The sequence below is a fragment of the Lithobates pipiens genome, unplaced genomic scaffold (assembly GCF_037356315.1).
Source record: "Lithobates pipiens isolate NorthernLeopardFrog02 unplaced genomic scaffold, aLitPip1_a1.2 Scaffold_27, whole genome shotgun sequence".
NCBI classification, from domain to species: Eukaryota; Metazoa; Chordata; class Amphibia; order Anura; family Ranidae; genus Lithobates; species Lithobates pipiens.
The window spans coordinates 194,628,380-194,653,135 of NW_027507788.1; the positions used below are offsets into that span (position 1 = coordinate 194,628,380).

At 44.6% G+C, this 24,756-nt stretch overlaps 1 protein-coding gene and 1 long non-coding RNA gene across 2 annotated transcripts in view; one reads left to right on the forward strand and one right to left on the reverse strand.

Moving 5' to 3' along the window:
• Nucleotides 1–18,930, reverse strand: part of LOC143934451 (uncharacterized) — a 170,411-nt gene extending 151,481 nt beyond the window's left edge. Inside the window, exon 1 of the long non-coding RNA XR_013263267.1 lies at nt 18,839–18,930. This is a non-coding gene — a long non-coding RNA (uncharacterized LOC143934451). The remainder of the gene's footprint in view (nt 1–18,838) is intronic.
• Nucleotides 18,931–19,172: 242 nt separating this feature from the next.
• Nucleotides 19,173–24,756, forward strand: part of LOC143934452 (tyrosine-protein phosphatase non-receptor type 11-like) — a 229,950-nt gene continuing 224,366 nt past the window's right edge. The window contains exon 1 of the mRNA XM_077458101.1: nt 19,173–19,365. Coding sequence (XP_077314227.1) covers nt 19,352–19,365 — 14 coding nt within the window. The 5' untranslated portion in view covers nt 19,173–19,351. The remainder of the gene's footprint in view (nt 19,366–24,756) is intronic.

Here is a 24,756-nt window from a genome sequence, read left to right on the forward strand (position 1 = left end):
AAAACATGGTCGTGACAAAGTTCAAGTATGGTGACCCAGAGACTCTTGGGTATGAAGATTTTATCTTTATGCCACAGCAGGCCATCTTTTGCAAGTAACTTTGTTTCCAGAGAGGGAGGAATATTGAGGGAAGCCTGCTTGACCTGGACATAGTAGTATTCCTGCACCAGAAGAGAATTTTCCACGGACAGAATGGTGTCTGGTGATGCAGTTGTTCCAGAGTCACTGAACATACGGGACAAGGCATGCGGTTTCGTGTTTTTTAAACAGGGAGAGCGAGGTGAGAAGAGGTATTAATCGCAGCAGGACTTAAGAGAGATTTACGGAGCTTAGCTGGGCAGGTTCTCATGTAGTGCCCAGGCTCCCCACAGTACATACACAGATTGTTCAGGCGTCTCCGTTGGCGCTCCTCTCCTATGAGAGAGGGGTGAAGCATGCCTATTGCATCAGTTCAAATGTGTCAGGAATCGGTGCTGATTACACTGGAGGGACTGGGTTAGCGGGGCTGGAGACCCTTGGTAACACCCAGGCAGGACAGGGTTTACTCATGAATCATTTAGACCTGCGTTCACGCAGATGTCTGTCAATTTGTATGGCCATGTTAATGAGTGCATCCAGGGTCTCTGGTACTCCCACCCTAGCCAGTTCATCCTTGAGAAGATCTGACAGTCCCATACAAAACTGGTAGCGGAGGGCCGCGTCGTTCCAGCTGTTGTCAGCGCTCCATCGCCTGAACTCAGCAATGTAGTCCTCCGCAGCTCTGCGTCCTTGCTGCAAAGAATGAAGTGCGTCTTCCGCAGTCACAGATAGCTGGGGATCCTCATAAAGTTGTGCCATGGCATCCAGGAATGTGGTCAGGTTAGTCAGGATTACAGCTTTTTGCTCCAGTAATCGGTGTGCCCAGGACTGAGGTTCATCCTGTAGCGGGGAGCTCACGATGCCCACTTTGGTAGTCTTTAAGGAGAAGGTGCGTGGCTGTCTGATATGGTCACGTATCTGGTCGTTGACCCTGCAAAGGGGAGGCCTCTCTTACGTCCCTGATTCACGGCCCCTGATAGAGTAGACAGGAAGCACAGAAGTACAGGACAGCATGAGTGCCTGGCAGGATCAACAGCTGGATGGCTGATCTGGAGATCCGGATGAGGACAACTGAAATAACAGGTGGGATGCAGCAGACAGGAGCTGAAGCAGGCAAAGCAGGGAGACACTCGCTGGATGCAGAAAGATGGTCCCAGTGATTGAGACACAGGAAATTCAGGCAGGCCGGGTCATACACAGTTGGGCGGTAATGGAGCAGATACAAAAGGCTGAAGGAGAGTCACAGGACAAGCCGGGTCGGTAACAGACTGGTGTGGATAAGCCAGAGGATCAGACAGGAGCAAGGTCGTGGACAGGCCGAGATCAGGTGCAGGTGGATGGCAAAGAGTAGTCACAAGGCAAGCCGGATTTCACAGGAACAGATCAGAACACACGGGTATCTCTCAGGTAACGCTGTAGATCAGACAGCAGGGTTTCCTTGTCACAGTGAAGTTTAAATAGCGCCCCTGACATCGGTACTCCCGTGCGCGCACTCAGTTGCGAACCCGCGCATGCACACAGGCGCGCATACGTGTATGCACAGGCATCCACAAGCGCAAACACAGTTGTGTGGAACCGCTAGTCCCAGCAAGCCTTACCTGACAGCCGGATTCCTTTAGGAGACTTGGAAGACCTGCGTGAACAATTGGCAGAATTGAAGAAAGCAGGCATCATCCGAGAATCCTGAAGTCCATACGCTTCTCCGATATTGGTGGTACAGAATAAGAATTGGTCACCAAGGCTGTGTATCGACTACAGAATGCTGAACAGAAGGACCATTCCCGACCAATACGTCATCCCACTGATAGAAAACACCTTGAAGAGCCTGTCAGGGCCAAAATAATAAAGCGTGCTGGATCTGAAGAGCGGGTACTATCAAATCCCCATGCATCCTGAAGATCGGGAGAAGACCGATTTCATTATCCCGGTGAGGTTCTTTGAATTTGTATATCCGTATGCCTCAGGGCTTGTCCGGCGCCCCAGCCACTTTCCAAAGGCTCACGGAGAAGACGGTGCGTGACATGAACTTGATAGATGTGTTGGTGTATCTAGACGACATCATTGTCTTCGAGAAGACCTTAGAGGAGCACAAATGAGCATCTGGAGAAGGCCCTCAAGAGACTCCATGACGAGCAGTTGAAGCTGTCTCTGGAGAAGTGCCAGTTTTATCAACCCTCGGTCAACTACCTTTGTCACATCATGTCTGCCGACAAAGTGGCCACTGATTCCCAGAAGCTAGAAACCGTCATCTCCTGGCCGAGGCCCACTAATGTGACCAAGCTCAGGTAATTTCTGGGATTCTGTTCCTATTACAGAAGATTAGTAGAGGAATTCACTAAAATAGCTCGCACACTCAATGAGCTACTGAAAAGTGAAGATGAAGACGATGACCCAGATCCGACTAAGCCTGTTAGACCAGCTGGAGGGCCCAGAAAACCCAGAGAGTCCATTCAAGAACAGTGGACTGACCAATGTGAAGAGGCCTTTATGCAGCTGAAATGAAGCCTAACAACCGCTCCAGTCCTGGCCTATGCAGATCCAAACAAGCCATATGAACTACACATTGACGCCAGTCGAGATGGGTTAGGCAGGGTGCTGTAACAAGAGCATGATGGCCACCTACAGCTTGTTGTGAACCGGAGCTTGGCACCCACCAAGAAGAGCTACCCCGTGCACAAACTTGAGTTCCTGGTCTTGAAATGGGCAGTTGTGGCTAAGCTGAGGGATTACCTGTATGGAGCAGAGTTTGTGATCAGGACCGACAATCCTCTCACCTACATCCTCACTACTGCCAAGTTGGATGCCACGGGTCACAGATGGTTGGCTGCCTTATCAGGATTTGCTTTCAGCCTGAAGTATCGACCAAGGTCGGGAACAAAGACACAGATGCTCTGTCAAGTAAGCACTGTTGCTCCAGAGACTTTCCAGAAAAATGGGCCCAGCTGACACCTGAAGGGGTACAAGCCTTATGTCAAGGAGCAGAATACCAAGCTGGAGGCGGATCCAGGGCCCAAGACATTGGAGTGTCAGCCGCTGGTGTCCCCTGATGTTTTTGCAACATCACACAAGCAGGGATGAAGGTCTGCCCAAGCTCTCTAAGAAGGACTTGAGACGGGACCAGTTGGAAGACCTTATCTGTAGCTTGTAATTGAAGATTTTGGAGAGCCAACATCCTGACCTGCTCCTCACTGACTCCCTGAAGGAAGCACACCTGTTGCACAGAGAAAGGGATCAGTTGCAGGGTGGGTCTACTGAAGGGCCCCCTCTGACGATCCTAAAGAAAAATGGCAGTTAATTCTACCGGAAAAACATAGGGAGGCAGTACTAATTGCCCTACACGACAACCTAGGGCCCGAGATGACTTTCCACCTGATGTGAGACTGATTCGAGGGCTATTGCCACTCCTGAATCAGATATATCCAAAGAAAAAAACTTTGCCTCACTGAGCTGCCCCAATGGACCATCTTCAGAGTCAGGGACCCATGGAGCTGGTGTGCATTGACTTTTTGTGCTTGGAGCCTGATCTGAGTGGAAAGGGAAACATCCTGGTAGTGACTGACCACTTCACTCACTATACCCAGGCATTTCCCACAAAATATCAACAGGCATCCACGGTGGCCAAGATATTAGTGGAGAAGTGTAACAGCGCTATATGATCAACTGTAACTCCATTTTCTAATCTCCCCTCCATTCTATAAGCTTGTTTTTAAAGGATGTACGTGCCTTATCTTACACTTCTTTCTTGTTAGCGTTTTAGACTTTTTTTGTTTGAGCCAAATTTTAATTAAAAACCCCCACTGCATGACTCATTGTGTTTAGGCCAATTTTCGATAGTTTATGTCCTTGCAGATAAGCTATCTTTGTAAACTCCTTTCAGCTGCCTAAAATGAATGATGAAAAAATCTCTCTATAGAAGCCTGGTTAACCCTTAGAAACTTAGGAGCGCGTTTACCCCTCCCCTCTTGTTTTGTTACTTGCATATATTGCTATCAATCCTGAATAAAGATTTTAGACTCACTTTGCACACGAAAGCTAGCTGTGTGTGTCATTGGGGTCTCCAGAATTCTGACGGGATTGCTGTGGATTAATAAGGGTTGTCGGCAGTCCAGTATGCTATCCTTTCAGATGGGGGCTCATCCCAGTTAAACCAGTCATTCCATGGTAAGTGAATTTTTGTCTTATCTGACAAATTATTTCCTTGCCGTGGATAAAGCTTTAGTCTCGTTTAAATTGTATAGAAAGGAGATGGACCATGCCTACATAGACTAATATAGAAAAAGGTCTTTGGCAGATCTAAGAAAGTCCTTTGGGAGAACACCAATGCAAAAAAAGGTCTTTGGCAGACCTAAGAAAGTCCTTTGTGAAGACATAAATATTTAAACAGTACTGTTTACTCCTTTTGAAAAGAATAGTCTGAGGTAAATCCAACACGACCCAAAACTTTTCTGCTTATTCTTTCTGTCGCTTAGGAGTATAAGATGATTTGTTGTGTGGATCAGACGACTAAGTTAAGACAGTCATTCCCCACTGTCAATATGGGTCAAAAATATGGTAAAGAAGTTCCTCCCCCTCCTCCCAACCCTGGGGGACCATGTAAAGATTATGTAGCTAGGGTTTGTGAGTTCATAGTTCTCTGAGTATCAAATCTATCGGGGTGCACTGAAACTATGCATAGCTCCAATCCTTTCCCCCAGGATGGTGCTAGTGATGAATTTCACATGGACATGGTAAAAGGTTTATGTCTAGGAGATAGGGGTGCAACGGATCAAAAAACTCACGGATCGGATAGTTTCCTCGGATCAGACTCACGGATCGGATCATTTTTCGGATCAGAAAAAAAAAAAAAGACAAATCTTGTTAACTAAATGTTAAATGTGAAAATCAGAGGTGTTCTGTCACATTAACAACCATGTAAGGTCAGCAGGTTTGCTGCTGCTTTTAAAATCTAAACAGTCCGTCGGATTTACAAATACTGTATTTAAGCATATAAGCTCCGGTTTGTGTTGAAAATAACTGTGAAATCAAAAACTCCGGTGGGTGTAACAAGATGTCCGCTTGCCCCCTTCTCACTATCATTACTGTGCAGGAGTGTAGGGTGTAGCAAGATGGCGGTGTCGAAACGTCCATTCCTGATGAGACAGCGGCTTCCGGGTGTACCAAGATGGCCACCGCTCCGGAGCTAGGCCAAAGCCACAGCCTTTTCAAAACCACACGATCAGTGGAGAGCTCCGCGGATTGCGTGGTGTGCCGATTCAAACAGGGTGACCCGTTCGGATCACGGATAGGGGTGCAACTGATCGTCACCAACTAGGAGATAGGGAAATGGCTTTTTTTCCCTGGTACTCCGGGGACCCACAATGGGACATGACTTATATGAGACAGGGAGGGGAAAACTGGTTAAAATATGCCCTGTATTGGTTCCAGAGAGATAAGAAACAAAAGAAACCCAACAAATGTTTAAGTAAGGAGTATTATGAGAGGAAGCACAGGGAAAAGGCAGATAAAAAGAGACCAGACCCAACTGCCCCCCTCCTTCCATTTAATCCTTCACCATACACAAACAAAAGCTATCCCAGTCTCACAAACGAAGATATAGATTTTACACACAAGAAGACATGCACCTGATTATTGATGGAATAATTGGACACACAACTGTATGGAACTGGGTTCATGTCCCAACCATAGCTGTAATACAAGACGGTGACACCAAAGTAGTAGATTATAGGCTTAACACTGAAGATGATAGGAAGACAATCTGTGAAGAAATTGAAAAAGAAATGACACATGATTTTAAAAATAAGTCTCCCCACCCCACTGCTTTAACGTGTAAACAAAAGTCAAGTTAATCAGTATTGGATTTTTGGAAGAGATTCTTGGATAGCTGGGCTCAAGAGGCTGGGTTATCCTTGTAGGCAGATATGACTAGTCTGATGATTTAGACTTACAGCTCTAACCTGAAACCACAGATAGGCTTAATGGTCAGGCAAGTGAGTTCTGAATGGCCAACAAGTATATTGGATGTTTTCCAGAAAACATTAACAGAAAGGGTTGCTGCAGGTAGTTTTGATATAGCAAAGGAAAAACCAGTAAGTGCCCATTACCAAGGAGGGGCACAGCAAATGCCTCCCCATGGTAATGGTGGGCAGTGGGAAAGAGGCAGAGGAAGAGGAAAAGGATTTTCTAGGGGGCCTCAGCAGTCCAGAACCAGTTGTTTCAACTGCGGACAGGCCGGCCACTGGAGAAATCAATGCCCATATAAACCTTTCAATCAACAACATAATAGTCAAGCCCCTACCCAGATACAGAACCCTCAGCATAATCAGGGAGTGAAATACCCCCTCCCAGTGGACCCAGCCTAAACCCCAACAACAATGAAGCTGCCCAGAAGGTAATATCCCAGCATTTTCCCTCGTCTCTCGCTCCTTTGACAAACAATCAATAGTGACTCTGCATGTCCAGGGAAAGTTAACCCCTTTCCTCTTGGATCCAGGAACTACTCGTAGTACGCTCACTGAGGACTACTACAGGAGGAGAGACAACAAATGCTGAGCCTTCAATGGGAATTAATGGGATACTCACCAAAACTTTCAAAACCCCTCCCCTCCCAGTAGTAAATGTAGAAAAGGGATCAGTGTTGCTGCACCACAGTTTCAGGATGATACCAAACTGTTCTGTCAATCTTTTGTGGAGAGACTTACTAGGCAAGTTGGGGATTAGAATGGAGATAAACATGATTGTTCATTCTAAAAAGATCCCCATATGGCCCATAATGTTGAATACTGAAGTGCAAGTGACAGACACAGGACTCCCTGGTGATTCTGAAAAAATATGGTCAGCGAATGATCTAGATGTAGGGGTCATCTCCTGTACCCCATACAAGGTCACCCTCACAGAATGGGCACAACTCATTTATCACAAACAGTATCCATTGTCAAAAGAAAACGAGGAAGGTATTGCCCCTATGGTAGAACACTTCTTAAAGAAAGGCATTCTAAAAGAAGTTGTATACCCCTACAACACACCCATCAACCCACTTAAAAAGTCGGGTGGCAGTTATAGGTTTGTTCAAGACATTTGAGCTGTAAATAACCTGGTGGTGCCAATTGCACCTATAGTGCCCGATGTGAAATTAATCCTTACCTCTATACCATCCGATGCAGAGTATTTTTCTGTGATTTATTTAATGAATGCATTTTTTAGCATCCTTGTGGATAAGGAGACATAGCCAATCCTTGCTTTTTGTTTAAAAAAACTGCCAGATGACCTGGTGTAGAATGCCACAGGGTTATGTAGATTCCCTTGTAGTCTACTCAGTGGTCCTCCAGGCAATCCTGCGGTCCTGGACACCCTGTCATGGTTCCGTTCCTACTATGATTTTTTGTTGTGTAGTCCAAGCCAGGTTGCATGCAAGGAGGATGGTTTAGATCTGTTACATTGGTTAGCAGATAATGGTCACAAGGTTTCTAAGAAAAAGCTACAATGGCATCAGGAGACTGTTGAATAGCTTTTGTACTCTCCAAAGGAGAAAGGAAAATCAGTCACAAGAGAGCTGCAGCTCTCATGGGTCTGCCCCACCCACTCACTAAGAAGGACATGCTATCTTTTCTTGGTATGATTGGTTACTGCTGCCAATGGATACCTGATTGTTCCTACTACGATAATCTCCCGAGGCAAGCCACAGGTATCGACATGCCAGATTGTGTGCAAATGTACAATGCTTTTGTGTATCTTAAAAATGCAATGGTCACAGCTGCCAGGGACAATGTAAAACAATGGTGGGGGTCCTAGCACAGAAGCACAGGGCAAACTTCACCCTACTGCATTTTTTTTCAAGGGTTGTGCCTATGCCAGTGCGTGGCATGCCGGCGTGTCTCAGAGCTCTGGCATCCTGTGCGATGGTGGAGGAAATGGCTACATCATTCACTATAGGACATGCCACCACACTACAAACCACTCACAATGTTTCCATTCCACTAAAGAATATCCATACCCAGCACATGTCATCCCAAAGGCTGAGCTGTTATGAAATAATTTTACTTTCTAACCCAAAACTTGAGATAAAATATGCCTCTCCCATTTCTGGCCCAGCTCCAATCCCAAATGCATTGCTGGGCTTGAAAGGTGAGGAAGATGAGATAGTGCCTCAACATGAATGCATGGACCTCATCAACCATAGACATCCCCAGACCAGACATGTCTTCGACTACTCTCCCTGGAGCACAGAATGTCTTTGTGGATGGGTCTTGTTCAAGACCAAATGATAACACATACCACGCAGAGTATGCTGTTTTCCAATTAAATGATAAAATGCTGGAAGCAAACCCTGTCCCATTCCAATCAGCACAAGCTACAAAACTTATAGCACTTACTAGAGCTCGTCAGCTTTTTGAAGGCCGGGATGTAAAAATTTACACTGACTCCAAGTATGCATTCGGTGTTGCGCACGATTTTGGAGTTATATGGAAAAGAAGGGGCTACATAGCAGCAGGTGGTAAGTCAATCTCACATTCCACAAGCCTGTTAGAAGCCATACAACTACCAAAATCGATTGCTATATATTGCACTGTAAGGCACATACATGTCAGCAAGATGACATAGCCAAGGGGAATGCTTTAGCCGACAAAGCAGCAAGAGAGGCAGCATCCACAAAGCCAGCAGACATCCAAATGCCATTGCTCTTACCTGAAATCCCACTCCTAGCTCAAACATTGCATGGAATGCAGTAGGTGAGCAGAAAAGCTCAGAATCTGAGCTTGTCTGCCATGAGGGGAGACCATGTAGTCCTGTAGCAAGTGCTCCTTAATTCATTGCACAATACCATAGTGTAGGTCACAGAGGGTGGCAGGCTACATGTGAACTCTTGGATAGAGATTTTTTTCATTCCAGGTCTTCCCTCTCTTGTTAAGGCATATGTTTCCAGATGCATCACATGCATCTGGAATAATCCCAGGAACCCTCACAAGGCAAAACATGAACACCTAATCTATCCATCCACACCATTCACTCATTTACAAATTGATTTCACACGCATGCACAAGTTAGGTAAGAGACAAGCATACCTACTTGTAATAGTGGACATGTTCTCAAGATAGAAATGTTTGTCACAACAAAGGAAGATGCACAAACAGTAGTGAGCATTCTTACACAGGAAATCATTCCCAGATGGGAATTCCCGCTTCAGATCAACTCAGACAATGGCCCTGCATTTGTGGCCAAAGTCTGCCAAGATCTAGTAAAAACGCTCAAAATTTACTGGACGTTTTAACATACCTTATAACCCTCAAAATTCAGGTATAGTGGAAAGGATGAACAGAACCATTAAGGAAAATATCAGGAAGGCCACTGGAGGTATGTATACCAATTGGAAGAAGGTCCTCCCAGCAGTTCTAGACCTTGTATTGGGTATAGGGGTCTCAATCGTTTCACGATTAAGAATGCCTATTCGATTCCGTTGATTACGGAGTTATTTGACCGCCTCAAGGGAGCAACGGTTTTCACTAAGCTAGATTTGAGAGGGGCATACAATCTCATGAGGTTTGAGGGCGACGAGTGAAAAACTGCGTTTACCAGAATAGGCCATTATGAGTACCTCGTAATGGCTTTTGGCCTTTGTAACGCCCCGGCAGTTTTCCAGGAATTAACGGTGTCCACCGAGATTTGTTGCAGTTATGTATACCCTCATATTTTCCCTGGAGAGCCACCACACAGATGTCTGTCATGTGCTTCAGAAACTAAAGCCCCATACACACGGTCGGACTTGTACAAACTTTTCCGTGGACTTTTGTACAAAGTGTGTTGTCCACAAGTTTGTATTGCATACACACGGTCGGACTTTTTGACAACAAACACGAACGTGGTGACGTCACAACGTACTGACGCCGCTTCAAAAGAGGACGTTCAATGACTCCAGCGCCACCTTTGGTCAACTTCTGTATTGTAGTCTGATCGTTTGCAATGGTTCTGAGCATGCGTGTTTGTACCTTGTACAAAAGTCCGATGCTTTTGCATACACACGGTAGGACTTTGCTCCATCGGACTTCTGTTGTCAAAAAGTTTGTCCGTTCGCAGAGCCAACAAAAGTCCGATGAAAACAGAAAAAGTTTGTCCGATGGAGCGTACACACAGTCGGATGTTGCTCCAAAACAGCTAATTTGCATGTTTGTTGTCAAAAAGTCCGACCGTGTGTACGGGCCTTAAGAGAGAACAATCTCTATTGTAAATTGGAGAAGTTCCTGGGTTATGTAATTTCCACTGCTGGTTTTTAGATGGACCCAAAGAAACGGACAACCGGCCCAAGTGGTTGACTGTTTGTCCATTGTTGTATTCCACTTAAAAAGTCACCCACTTCTAAGAAACTGGCTTTCATTTTTGCTCAGGAGATCTTTTGCTTACATGGGCTACTCAAGGCGATTGTCTCGGACAGGGGTAGTTTCCGAGACAGGGTTAGGGTCCTGGTTCTGACGAGCCTTTTGTGCACAGTTGGGAATTCAGCTTGCTTTCTCCTCTGTGTATCACCTGCGGTCTAATGAGGCCACAGAACGAGCCAATCGGTCTTTGGAGCAATTCCTACGTTGCTATATTTATGACCAGTATACATAACTGGTCAGACCTTTTACCGTGGGCAGAGTTTGCTCACAATAATGCCTTGAATTCCCGATTGTTCCTGTTTATGGTGAACTATGGTTTCCAACTTTCCATGTTGCCTGACTCATTTGTTCTGCAGAGTATTCCTGCATTAGGAGGAGCATCTCTGTGGTCTTTGTTCCACTTGGGCACAAGTCCAGGAGGCTTTGTGACATGCTAATGATAGGTATAGACTCCACATCTGCCTCCGCCTTCCTACTAGGTTGGGGACAGGGTCTGGCAGTCATCTCTCAACCTCTGACTTCATGTTCCCTCTCTGAAATTCGCACATTGGTTTATTGGGCCTTTCTGTACTCTATGCAGGATTAACCGTATTTCAAATGTATTTCACGTCTCCTTATTAAAACCTTTGGTCTGCAACCGCTTTACCACCTCAGTGCCTCGTCCTCACCCTGTACAGGGTGAGAACCATGAGAAGTATGAAGTACAGTCCAATGTTGATTCCCATAGGTTCCGTGGGTGCATACAGTACCTGGTGCATTGGAAAGAGTACGGTCCGGAGGAGTGCTCTTGAGTCTCATTCTCGGACGTACATACCCCTATCCTCCTCCGTGATTTCCATAGACGTTTTCCCCTCAAGCCTGGTGGTCCTCCGGGGGAGGGGTCATTGAGGAGGGGGTACTGTCGGGGCTGGGCTCAGCCCTTCCTTCTCAAAGCTGGCCGCTCTGCTGTTGGCTAATTTTCAGCTCCTATTTCTCCACAGTTCACCTGTTGATGATATTCTGCTCGTCAGTCCTGCCTACTTAAGCTGTCCAGTCCAGATGATCTCTGCCTTTGCCTTGGTCACATAAAGGTGCATCCATGCATTTGGGCTTCACGTGTCTCTCTGCAGATGAGAGAACCTTTAGGAGGAGGGAGAGATTATGCCTTTATTGTGGCCAGTGTGCAAGGGCCACATGAAACGGCCTGATAGGCTGAATTCGGCCTGCCAGGCTATTTGTGTTTGCCATGTGATCTAGTATCTACAAAGAAAAAAAACCTGGAGCCTGAAAGGGCCTCTCAAGTCACCCCAGTGTGGCAGGATGGGAAAAAAAGTCCAGCAAGTAGCATCTTTGGGGTGGTGGAAGAGCAGAGTATACACCACTCCTCCGCTGCCCCTGCCCATTAAAATGAATGGGCAGCGGTGCTGAAGCGCCTGCAAAACGATTTGGCAGCGTCACAACCTGTGTTATTAACCCTTTCTTTGGCCGCTAGCAGGGGTTAAAAAAAGCGCCCCACTAGAATCTGAAAATCCCCCCCCCCCCCCCCCCCACGCAGCATAGTTGTAGAAATTAAGGCCAATAGAGGAACGAAGCAGTAGACAGGAATGGCACTTAGTGCTCCTAATTGAGACAAGTACACACTATAGAGGGATAGCTTTACTCATATTTCATATCTAAAGTTTACAACCACTTTATGCCCTCCTCCAATGCCACATTTGGCATGTCTTTTTGGGGGGGTTTTTTGACAGGTACCAGCTCCAACTTTCCCTCGAATCAACTATGCTCCTGTCCCCCTCCCCACAATCTTCTGGGACACATCACAAATCCCAGAAGGCTGTAGGCTGTTAAAGCGTAGATTGCATATGCAGTGGGCAGCCGGCTGCGAAGCCGCAAGCAGCACAGCTGGCTGCCCACAGTTATGATGAAGGCTAGAGAAGAACTAGCCCAAGTGAGGACAGCTCTGGAACTCTGGACAGGCAAGTGTTATTATATTGTAGCTGCTGACTTTTAATTTTCTTTTTCCAGTGTCTCTTATATACTTTGTGTCTTATATATGCCTAGAGTTCAGTTTTAAAAAACACTATTTATATCTACTACAGCAGAAGGTCACATGCTTAGTTTGTCACTATAACTGATCACATGTAGCAGATTTGTTGCACAACATATGACAATTTTTTTGCACATTCCACACATCAACAAACACAAAAATATCTGAAATTAGGTCATGCCTAAAATTCTCAGCAGAAAAAAAAAAAAAAAATCTACCTGCCCATGCCACAAATCGCAGAGATTCTTTCTACACAATTGTCTAGGTCAGGTCCCACCAACACAAGCCATCTCATGATTTAATTCCCTTCCTGAAGGCTGCGTTCCCACCACTGAACTTTATAGTGTCAGCCAAAATGGTGCAAATAATGAATGATTCCTGACAGTTGTGCATTACAAGCTGTGCTGTCCAGATTCTGCAACCACATAAAACACTGAAACTACTAATGCCCCATACACACAATCTGAATTTCGGTCGGAAAAAGCTCTGATCACACCAAATTCCAACCATCAAGAATGCAGTGACGTATAACATGTACGACGGGACTGTAAAAAGGAAGTTCCTAAATATAGCGCCGATTTACCACCAGCGCCTGCAACGCCCCAGTGTGAAAGTAGCCTAAGGGTAAAACAAATCTTAATGCCTAAGCACAATTTTGCAACTTTGACATGTTAGTAAAACTGTACATATCATAACTACTTTGTTTTTTTTGTTTTTTTTTTCACAAAAAAAAAAAATGTTCCTTTATTTCAAAACGATTAAGGCACGATACAGCAGTCGTCTAACATGGACCAAATCAAATACACAGTACAGGTAAACCAGACCAAGAAAATGTACATAATTTAAAAATATTTCTTACCTATATAGCAGGGTTCCAACCATACCACACAGTCAAGAGTGGCCAAGGTACACTTCCCCCATGTGTCTACTTTTCCCTCCTTTAATATTATTTTATCCCCCCCCCCCCCTTAATGAATACTCCCCTCTACGCTGTCCGTGGCTGCCATACTTTGTGGAATTTTTTTGGGCAATTTCTATTTAGATATGTTAGTTTGTATAGTGGGAGCACGGCATTGATCGACTTTTCCCACGATCCAACCGTGGGAGGGGAGGAGGTATTCCACCGTAATACAATCTCTCTCTTTGCATAGAAAAAGAGGTAAGTTAGTAGTAAATTTAATGTGTCTGGGTCTTTGATCATCGTCTTGAATCTCTAATAGAACCAGCTCTGGGGACAGGGGGAGTTCCAGCTGGAGGCGACCATTAACAGAGTCCACTATCGCAGCCCAATATTTAGAGATTTCCGGACAGCTCCAGAACATGTGTAAGTACGTGCTTATATTATTTTTACACCGGGGGCAGTCCTGTGATCGCTGCGGGTAAACTTTGTGCAGTCTCTGGGGAGTGTAATAGACCCTATGTAAGAATTTGACCTGAATCAACCTTTCTCTGGAGGATATCAAGGTGGCAGCCCTATCTGCCAGGCAATCTTCCCAGTCCTCTTTATCTAAGTCGGGTATGTTGGCCTTCCACTGGTCCCAAAGTTTGTCTATTTTAGTGGAGTCAGTCCTCAAGGAGGTCCAGGTACAGGGCAGATAGGGGTTTTCCTAGTTTCTCCTGAGCTTGTACCTCTTCAATGGGGTCCATTCTAAGTCGAATTGGTGTTGGGAATTGGGCCCTGATAGCGTGGCGCAGCTGGTGGTATCGGAAAACCAACCAACCTGGCAGATGGTGTTTAGTTTGGAGAGTCGTGAATGATATCATGGCCCCAGCCTCAATTATGTTCCCCAGAGTCTTAACTACTTTGTTAATCATGGTGGATTAGACCATTTTTTTTTTCAGGACAAACATCAGGCTTTCATTTGTTGGGAAATGGTAATGGATATCTCTTTAATTTTAATAATTAATTTGATATTATCAAAAGGAAAACTGGCTATATATATCTATTTTTTTTTTATTATTATTTATTTATTTTTTATTTAGCTGTATATTTTTTTGCTACTACCACAGCACAACCAATAACAACCCAAAATAAATAGAAAAGAAAATGTTTTTTATTGTTTGTACCTGTAGTACAGCCCAATGTTGCTTTTCTTTTTTTTTTTTTTTTTTTTTTTTTTTTTTACAAAGACTATTTGGCATGCGATTTGACATGTCGAATCGCATGCCAAATCGTAGCAATGTGAACCAAGTATTAATCAGTACTTCTATTAGGATCTGTGTTTGTCATTTACAAACTGGAGATGATTGGTACTTAAAGAGGAGGGCCGTTTAAAAAAAAAAAAAAAGTCAGCAGCTGCTGACTTAATCAGCCCACTTACCTGTCCAGGGCGCCCGCGATGTCGGCCCGCCAGAGGCCGACCCGTCTCTCGGCTCTCGGCGCCGCCATTCCTTGTAAGGAAAACAGGCAGTGGAGCCTTACGGCTTCACTGCCAGTTTCCTACTGCGCATGCGCGAGTCGCGCAGCGCTTTGTAAATGGGGCGCGCTGTGTTCTGGAACACACAGTTCCCAGAACACAGCGCGACCCATTACCCAGAAGACGCCGCGACGAGGAGAGAAGACCAGAAGATCTCCGCGGAGGAGGAAGAGGAAGATTAGGATTATGTGCCTAGCAACAGGCACTTCTGGGAAGTAAAAAAAAAAAAAAAAATTTTCATTTTTTTTGTTGTAATTTTTAATTTTTTTTTTTTTTTTCAGGGTGGCCCTCCACTTTAAGGACCAAGCCTCTTTTTTTGATGTGCGTTTAAAAGTTAAAAACAGTTTTTTGTTGCTAGAAAATTACTTAGAACCCTCAAACATTATAAAAAAAATTCTAACACCCTAGAGAATAAAATGGCGGTCATTGCAATACTTTCTGTCACACCATATTTGCACAGTGGTCTTACAAGCAAACTTTTTTGGAAAAAATACACTTTTTTTTAATTAAAAAATAAGAGAACAGTAAAAGTTACTGTTCTAAGTTACTAATATTTTGAAAGATAATGTTACGCCGATTAAATTGTTACCCAACATGTCACGCTTCAAAATTGCGCCCTCTCGTGGAGTGGAGACAAACTTTTACCCTTAAAAATCTTCATAGGCGACATTTAAAAAACTCTACAGTTTGCAGGTTTACAGAGGAGCTCTAGGGCTATAATTATTGCTCTCACTCTACCGATTGCAGCAATGCAATACCTCACATGTGCGGTTTGAACACCGTTTTCACATGCGGGCACTATTCAAGTATGTGTTCGCTTCTGCAGGCGTGCTTGGCGGGACGGGGCGCGTTTAAAAAATTTTTTTATTATTATTTATTTTACATTTTATTTTTATGCTGTTTTTAAAAAAACAAACAAAAAAACATTGTGTCACTTTTATTTCTATTACAAGGAATGTAAACATTCCTTGTAATAGAAAAAAGCATGACAGGTCCTCTTAAATATGAGATGTGGGGTCAAAAAGACCTCAGAATTCATATTTACACTAAAATTCAATAAAAAAATAATAATAATTGTAATTTAAAAAAGAATAAAAAAAAATAAAAAATGGCCCTTTAAGAGCTATGGGCAGAAGTGACGTTTTGACGTCGCTTCTGCCCTGCAATGTCATGGAGACTGGTGGGGGCCATCTTCCCCTCACTCGTCTCCATGCCCAGCCAGCAGAAGGACCTGATTTCCTCCGCCGCTGCCGACAACTCTGGTAAGTGGTGGAAGGCATCGGAGCGGGGCAGGAGGGGGCCCTCTCCTGCTGCCGATAAAAGTGATCTTGCAGCGAATCCGCTGCAGACCCCACTTTTATCTTGAAGCCGACTGCTGAACAAACAAGAGTATACCAGGTTAAGGCAGATAGCTGCTGCCATTACGATAACCTTCTTCAAAGTTAGGATGTATATCGGCGTGCGGCAGTCCGGAAGTGGTTAAAAGCTTCAACAAAACTTGCTGAAAGCTCTGAAAAAGCTTTGTCAAAGCTTGTGGTTCACACTGCTCTTATACAAGCTGTAGCCTGTGTGAAGCTGGCCTTTGACAGTTGTCATCAAACCCAAGATGGGTGGCTACCTTTTGGTAGTTGGGAAGGATACCAGAATTGTAACCATACATCGCTGTCACATCACACCAATGTCTACAACTACTCCATTCACTTTCTTTGACAATCGCTATACATACTGCTTGGCGGATCAGCCTTATCACATGATAACCAAAACCTAAACCTACTCCCTCCCCAATCCTACCTACCTTGTGGAAGAAAAATCTGTATACTTACCTATTTTCAAGGCCTTTCTGGTCTGCTCATGTGATCCTCTCCCCTGTGTCAGGTAGCAGAGGCTTCAGGAGAGAGGAGGGACACCTGACAACGGATGGCCTACACCGAGGATATGCAATTAGTGGACCTCCAGCTGTTGCAAAACTACAAGTCCCATTATGCCTCTGCCTCTGGGTGTCATGCTTGTGCCTGTCGGAGTCTTGCTATGCCTCATGGGACTTGGAGTTCTGCAACAGCTGGAGGTCCGCTAATTGCATATCCCTGGCCTACACTAAGCCTATGGGTGATGTCACTGCTCAGGCATTCCAGCAGATGTTTTGAGTGCGCTCTCGCTCTCTTCTCCCCTGCAGCTGATGCTGGCCAACACAGGGAAGCTCTGAAAATTTAGGCGGTGATAGAGGGAGGGGGGTGGGAGCAGTTTTAGGATTAGTTATCATAGGTGCTCAACCTGTGGCCCTCCAGCTGCTGCGGAACTTCAAGTCCCATCATGCCTCTGCCTTTGGGAGTAATGCTTGTAACCGTCAGTGGCTTGCAATGCCTCATGGGACTTGCAGTTCTGTAGCAGCTGGAGGGCCACAGGTGGAGCACCCATGAGTTAGATATTGTATATTCTGGAGCTTATATATACACCCAATTTTTTTTTGTGTGTGTATATTATGAGGAAGGTTTTAGTATGTCTGGATTCCCCCCCTGTCAGGTCTTACTGCTATCTGGGGCTCCCAGAGGAGAGATTTCTCACTTTTTGTTCTAAGGACAAGGTTCTATCAGCCAAGAAGTCAAGGCATCCTTCCAACCAAGCTTCTGACTGCAGTAAAACCTGACAGGAGTTCTAACCCTCCCCCCCCCCCACTCTACCCAGAACTAGAGAACCGTTTCTGATCTACCTCCGAGGTATGGGGGACAGCAGGAAACTCGCCGCATCTACAATGCTATCTTATGAAGAGGATCCATGAGGAATATGGCTTCCTTGTCCAGTACACACTGGATGGGCTTTTCCAGCTGATGGACAAGGACCACCAACCTGTCTAGGAACGGTGTGTGTGTGTGTGGGAGCATCTGTGCTCTGAGGAGAGGAGGACACCACAACTGCTCTCTGGAGGTTCTCCTGAGAGCTCAGCCTGGGGCACCACGTTATTATGGACAGTTGTTCTAGTCTGGCCTGGTGAGGAGGACATTCACTTTCAGTTCTGACATCCACACCAAGACTAGGCAGTGGGTTCATGCCACCCCCCCCCCCTCTTTTTTCTGGCCTTCCAGGTTGAAGGCTTGGATAAGAGTCTGCTATGGATTTATTTTTATTTTTTATTTTTTGGGGGGGGGGGGGGGGACCCTACGCTTTTTTTTTAGCTTGATGTTCCCCATAAAAAATCCATGCCAGACCCAAAGGGCCTGGTATGCATTGGGGGGGGGGGGGGGGGGCCGCCATTTTTTTAAAAAACATTTTTCTATTGCCGGCAATGTTTTTCTTTCCCCATGCAGCTGTCAGTGGGGACGGCTGTTGACTCATCCGTTGTTAAGGACACCGCTGCCGCCTTCCCAGGCCACTCCTTAGCAACCAGCTATTTACTGTGTCCTGATTGGGCAAAGCTTTGAATAAACTTCAGTGGATTGTGGACCCCGCATCCTCACTACTACTTCTCTAATCCCTACTACACTTCTCATCCCTACTCACTACCACTACTACTCCTCTCACCAACCCATCACTTTTATTTCCATACCCCCACCACTTTATCAATTCAATATCCTACTACTACTCCCCTCATCCCTACTACTTCTCTCATTACAAATTGGGGGTGTTCACTGAACGGGTGATGTACCGCCCAAACTTCCCCAAACTCTAATGTTAAATGAGGCCGCAGAATACACAAACATTGGTACAATTATATAGCATAGTGGTGTGTGTGTGTGACACTATTACCCCCCACCACCCAATGGAGGGTTGTAGGGTGCATTCCTCTGGGATTGGATGGCCTGGAGCCAGCCCTGGTGACAACACACTACAAATACACATACACCTCACACGTGTGTGACAGGACAGCAAGAGAAGTGAGACTCCAGCCTCTGATATTACCAGAGAGAGACCTCACTACATGCACTGTACCCCCATCTCCCCCGTCACATGACTACCTGTACAGCAGCTCGGTGCACGCCGCCCCCATCTCCGCTCTAACACAGAGCTCCTCCTCCTCACCGCCTCATACACCTGAACTCGCTCCCTCACCGCCCCGCCCAACTAAGGTCTCTGCCCCCATGTGGGCGGGGTGTTCCCAGCGCCGTGACGCGCTACACCCGGACAGCCAGTGGGTAGTCAGCTGCTGGAAGAGACGGCATGTGCTGCCGCCTGATTGGCAGGTCATTCCAGAGCGAAGCTCAGACCGGCTCGGAGGCGTGACCTTTCTTAAATATTCTATGAAGGGGCGGGTAGCGCCGCGTTATGTAGTCATGGTGGGTGTGATGGTGGGAGGGGTTATGAAGTCCGGGAGTTACAGGCGCTTACTGGGGGTGACCGGATCTGTATGAAGCAGGCGAGCCGGGAGAGCGGATAGTCTGGGACCCTGAGCCGACCATCCGTGCTGGAGGAGGAAGAACGGGACCGGTCCGCTTTGTGAGCAGAGCACATAGGCCGAGCGGAGAGCTGACATGACGTCCCGCAGGTAGGAGAGAGCTGGCGGACTGTGCGATCCGGAGTATACACGCCGATATCCCGGGGGAGCGATCATCACTGGCCATTCATTACCGAGCCCTGGCGTCATCCCTACTACACAACTACTACTACACCTCTCATCCTTACTACACAACAACTACTGCACCTCTCATCCCAACTACTGCACCTCTCATCCCAACTACTGCACCTCTCATCCCTACTACTGCACCTCTCATCCCTACTACTGCACCTCTCATCCCAACTACTGCACCTCTCATCCCTACTACTGCACCTCTCATCCCTACTACTGCACCTCTCATCCCTACTACTGCACCTCTCATCCCTACTACTGCACCTCTCATCCCTACTACTGCACCTCTCATCCCTACTACTGCACCTCTCATCCCTACTACTGCACCTCTCATCCCTACTACTGCACCTCTCATCCCTACTACTGCACCTCTCATCCCTACTACACCACAACTACTGCACCTCTCATCCCTACTACACCACTCATCTTTACTACTGCTACACCTCTCATCCCTACTACTACACCTCTCATCCCTACTCACTACCACTACTACACCTCTCATCCCTACTCACTACCACTACTACACCTCTCATCCCTACTCACTACCACTACTACACCTCTCATCCCTACTCACTACCACTACTACACCTCTCACCCCCCCCCCCCCCCATCACTTTTTTTATTTCCATACCCCCACCACTTTTATCAATTCAATATCCTACTACTACTCCCCTCATCCCTACTCACTGCTACTCCTCTCATTACTCCCCCCCCGGTCACTTTTATATACACCCCCATCACTTCTATATCTCACCTCTTCATCACTTCTATATACCCCCCCCCCCCCCAATCATCATTTTTATATTCCCGTCCGTCACTTCTACTATAACCCCATATCCCCCCCTCCCCCATATCTTGTGTTTTTTCCCGATCTCCATCTGTGCTTTCTTCCCTTTCCACAACTCTCATCACACTCCGGCTTCCTCTGATGTCACCATCTTCCAGATATCTGACCAGAAATGGTTTTCTACATATCTTTGTGAGGGATTCTTATGGGACTGATCCATTAAAAGTGGAGAACCGAAAATAAACTCTCTATACTTGTTCTCGGGAGCAGCCAATCAGGTTCATCTTTCATTTTACAGAGGTAAAAAAAAATCTGATTGGTCTCCAAGGGCAACAGTTCCCCTCTTGGTTTCTTTTCTGCAGGCTTGATGAACCTTCCTCCAGGTCTCTCTCTTGTCTAAATATTTCTGGTGACTATCTTCTGTTTTCCTCTCTCATTCTCTGCACTGTTGTCTCTTCCCTGTGTTTTTTCTTTGCTATTTCCTCTTCTCACATCATCTCCTTGTCACAGCTCTGTGCAGTGTTGTCCCCCCTCCTCTCCTTATCCATCTTCTGCCATTTACATCCTTAAATCCTGTCTTGGCTTACATTTCCTTATCCTTTTCTGGATGCTGGGAGTTACTTTGAAATTTCTGTGTTTTGGTGGCTTGTGAAATTCCAGTTGTGAAAGGAGGGAAATAAAAAAAACAAAACAAAAAAAAAACTTTTACTAGCAGTTAGTCTGATGGCAGGATGTGTTATCAGAAGTTGCTTGACAATTCTATTTCAGATATAATGTATATATTTCTCCTGATACTGCAGACAGACTTAGACAAAAACTAATTGGTGCCAAAAGAAAAGTCTCTTTGGGCCAGACCCGGACAAATTTCACCCAAAACGAGGAACCCACATTGAGCGCCAGGGAGACGGGCCCTGAGCGCCACGGAGCCAGCACTACACAATCTGCATATCATTTATATAGGTAGTTAAAATAATTACCCAGTTGAATTACACAAAAAAAAAGATGCGTAGTTAGTGTATTCTTTCCTCTTTCTCTCTGTTGGTCTGTTAAATGTTCCAAAAAAGAACATGTTATAGCTGATCAATAAGCATAAAAAAAAAAACTGATCCTGCCAGAAATCCATTGAACTTGGAAATTCTAGTGCACTGTGCATCTGTTGCACTGAAATATCAGTCCGTGTTAATATCACTGTAAGCCTCTGTGAACTACAGAACACCTCCCACCTATCTTGCGTTAAAGGAGAAGTATAGCCAAAGCTTTTTTTTTTTTTTTTTTTTTTTTTTTTTGCAATACTTCTCTTGGGGATCACAGGAGTGCAGTTCTTTCTGCATTCCCGTGGCCCATTTTCATCTAACAACGAGCTGAAGTCACTCAGCAGAGCCACAGTCAGGATCCACCCAGATGCCTGGAGCCTCTCGGCGAGCCAGCCGCTCCTGCACCTTCCACAGCCCGGAGCTCCAGTTAATGCTGGAGGGGCAGAGCAGAGTGACGTGTGACTTGTTTCATCACCAACACGTGTCTCTTCCCCCTTCCGAGGAAGTTGCATGACGTGCCGAAACATGTTGGGTGTAGATTTTGGATGAGGTCATCACCTTGTAAGGAACCCAGCGTGCAGTATCTAATATTGTCTGAATATCCTGAAACACATTGTAATGCTGTTTAAAGTGGTGCATTTATGCATAAGTGAAAGTGAGTGAATTATAAATGATTGTGGGCAGCAATAATAGTTTTAGAAGGTGAAGTACTATACTAGCCCTTTTCTTTTATGGTGATTTTTGCAACATATATCCTGAAGGAGGAGAGAGATCTGTGTGGGGAGGGAGAGCATTTAAAGGGACCAGATATCTTATTATGGATTGGAGTTGGCTACTAAATGGACACAAGCTATTTTTGATTATACATTCTTGTGTGTGTCATTAAAAAAAAAAAAAAAGGTAATAAAAATATTTTTATTTTTTTCCTGGTTAGCAGAAAATCTTAAGTGTAAAGAGAGGAAAAAATGGTAATATATAAAAATAATGTAAAATACACACATAACAAAGAATCATCATAAATACATAAAATAGATTAATAATAAATAATGAATTATTAACCCCCCAACCTTAAAGATTAAATGATTTATTATTGAGAAATACCCAGACCTGAACAAAAAAAAAAAAAAAAGGGGGGTTTTATTAGGATATAGATATATCCTAATAAAACCACCCTTTTTTTTATTTTTTTCCCCTCCCTTTACACTTAAGATTTTCTGCTAACCAGGAAAAAAATAAAAATATTTTTATTACATTTTTTTTTTTTTTTTTTGATGGATAAGACCGGACAGATTCTTCACTTCAAAGTATTTCAACGATCAAATACAGAAAAGTGCAAGCCACGGTACAGTATCGAGCATCACTGCTCTTCATCAGGCTTATCTGGCTGTTTGTGATATACTGATAAAAAATTGTGTATTTTATCCAGACCCACACAGGTGTAAGGCCCAATTATCTTAATTACCAACCTGAAGTTAACCCCATCTTACTACATTTATAAATTGCAAAACAATACCCTCCGTGAACTACAACTAAAACGATTACATATATACAATTGCTAAATAAGTATACAGGCAGGATGATAAACATTATGTCTCATCCTGCCTGTATACTTATCTAATAATTGTATATATTTAATTGTTTGTAGTTCACGGAGGGTATTGTTTTGCAATTATAAATGTAGTAAGATGGGGTTAACTTCAGGTTGGTAATTAAGATAATTGGGCCTTACACCTGTGTGGCACATCTTGGGTCTGGATAAAATACACAATTTTTATTTTTTTTTATCATTATATCACACACTGCCAGATAAGCCCATAGAAGAGCAGTGATGCTCGATACTGTACAGTGGCTTGCACGCCTGCACTTTTCTGTATTTAATCATTGAAATACTTTGAAGTAAAGAAGACTTGCATTGAAGGATCGGTCCTGTCGTGGTGTGTGTGTGTTTTTTTTTTTTTTTTTTTTTTTTTTTTTTCTTCAATTATCGGTGAAGGATTTTTATATTATAAAAATTTGTTTATAAGGGTTAGAGATATATTTATTACATAGTATTCATTTATTGAGATTTATTATATTATATTATTATTTTTATATATTTTTTTTATTGTTTTTTTATTATTTTGATTCTTTTTTTCGTTTTGTATTTATTCGATTTAGTAGTAACGCCCGAACAAAAAAAGTAAATAGGAAAAGCTGAAAAAGCTAGCAACGGATAATTGTTTTCTCTATTGGCTAATAAACAATAAATAAGAACGCTCAGGTGTTAATGCAACCTTTATAAAAACTGTTTGTTCTGTCTGTTTTGAACAAACTTTTTTTAAATCCTAATACAAAACAGAATTTTATTGTACTAGTAGAAAAACTTTACAACCGTAATCAACAATGACCAGAAAGTGCGAGATGTTCTCATGGCTTGCCCGCATTCTCATAGCTGCGTCTGTCTCTGAACGCAGACATGTTTGGGGCGGTGCTGGAGTGGACAAATGTTTTGAGAAAGCATTTGGGCATGCAATTTTTCCCAACATGCTTATATAGCTAATGCTGGTGAGAAGGTGGGCGCTGAAATGCCGGGGCTATCATTTGGTTAAAGCCGGCACCGTGTGAGACTGTAGTCGCAAATGTGACAGCATTGACCGCTGGTGTTTTGCCAGGACAGACTGGGCTACGTTGACATTAATTGCCACGTGCTCACGTAGTGCCGGCTTTACCTAACAATAGCCAGAGCATTTCGGTGTCCACCTCCTCACCAGCAATACGTCCCAATGACCCAGTCCCCAGAGGGTTGTTTTTCAGTTGCCACAGCTAGCCCTACTTCAGCCAAAAGCCTGCCAGCTTCCTCTGTAAGGCCACACGCGCACAGGGCATTTTTGTTTATTTTTTGCCTCCCTTAGATTCCAGCACAGCTTAAACGTGCCTGAAGCTGCGTTTTTGTATGCATTTTTGGTGCTGATGCATTCTATTGGCCAAAATGTGAATTTTTTTTTTTTTTCTGGCTATTAGACTTAAACACATGCACCAGCCTAAACATGTGTAGTGTAGTGTTAACGTGCGTTTTGGCTTTCTTCCTTGTCTGTGCCCGTTGCTTCAATGCACATGTGCCGATGACGTTGGCACATGCTGATACAGGGGATAGCTCTTAAACTGGTTTAGGAGATATCCTGGGTAGCTAAAGGTGAGCCTTATTATAGACTTATCTGTAGGAAAAAGTGGTCTGTCAGGCTCGATTCACATCTATGCATGTTGCTTTTGAGCGTTTTTTGCGGTGCTTGTCGTGCTTTTGGACACGCGGTTTTGCGTGTGTGTGTGTGTGTGTGTGTGTGTGTGTGTGTGTGTGTGTGTGTGTGTGTGTGTGTGTGTGTGTGTGTGTGTGTGTGTGTGTGTGTGTTTGTTTTTTTTTTTTTTTTTTTTTTTTTTTCTTACACTGTGGTTGCTTAGCTTATATATATTTTGAAAAAAATGACAAAAAAAAAGCGGTAAGAACGCGGTACT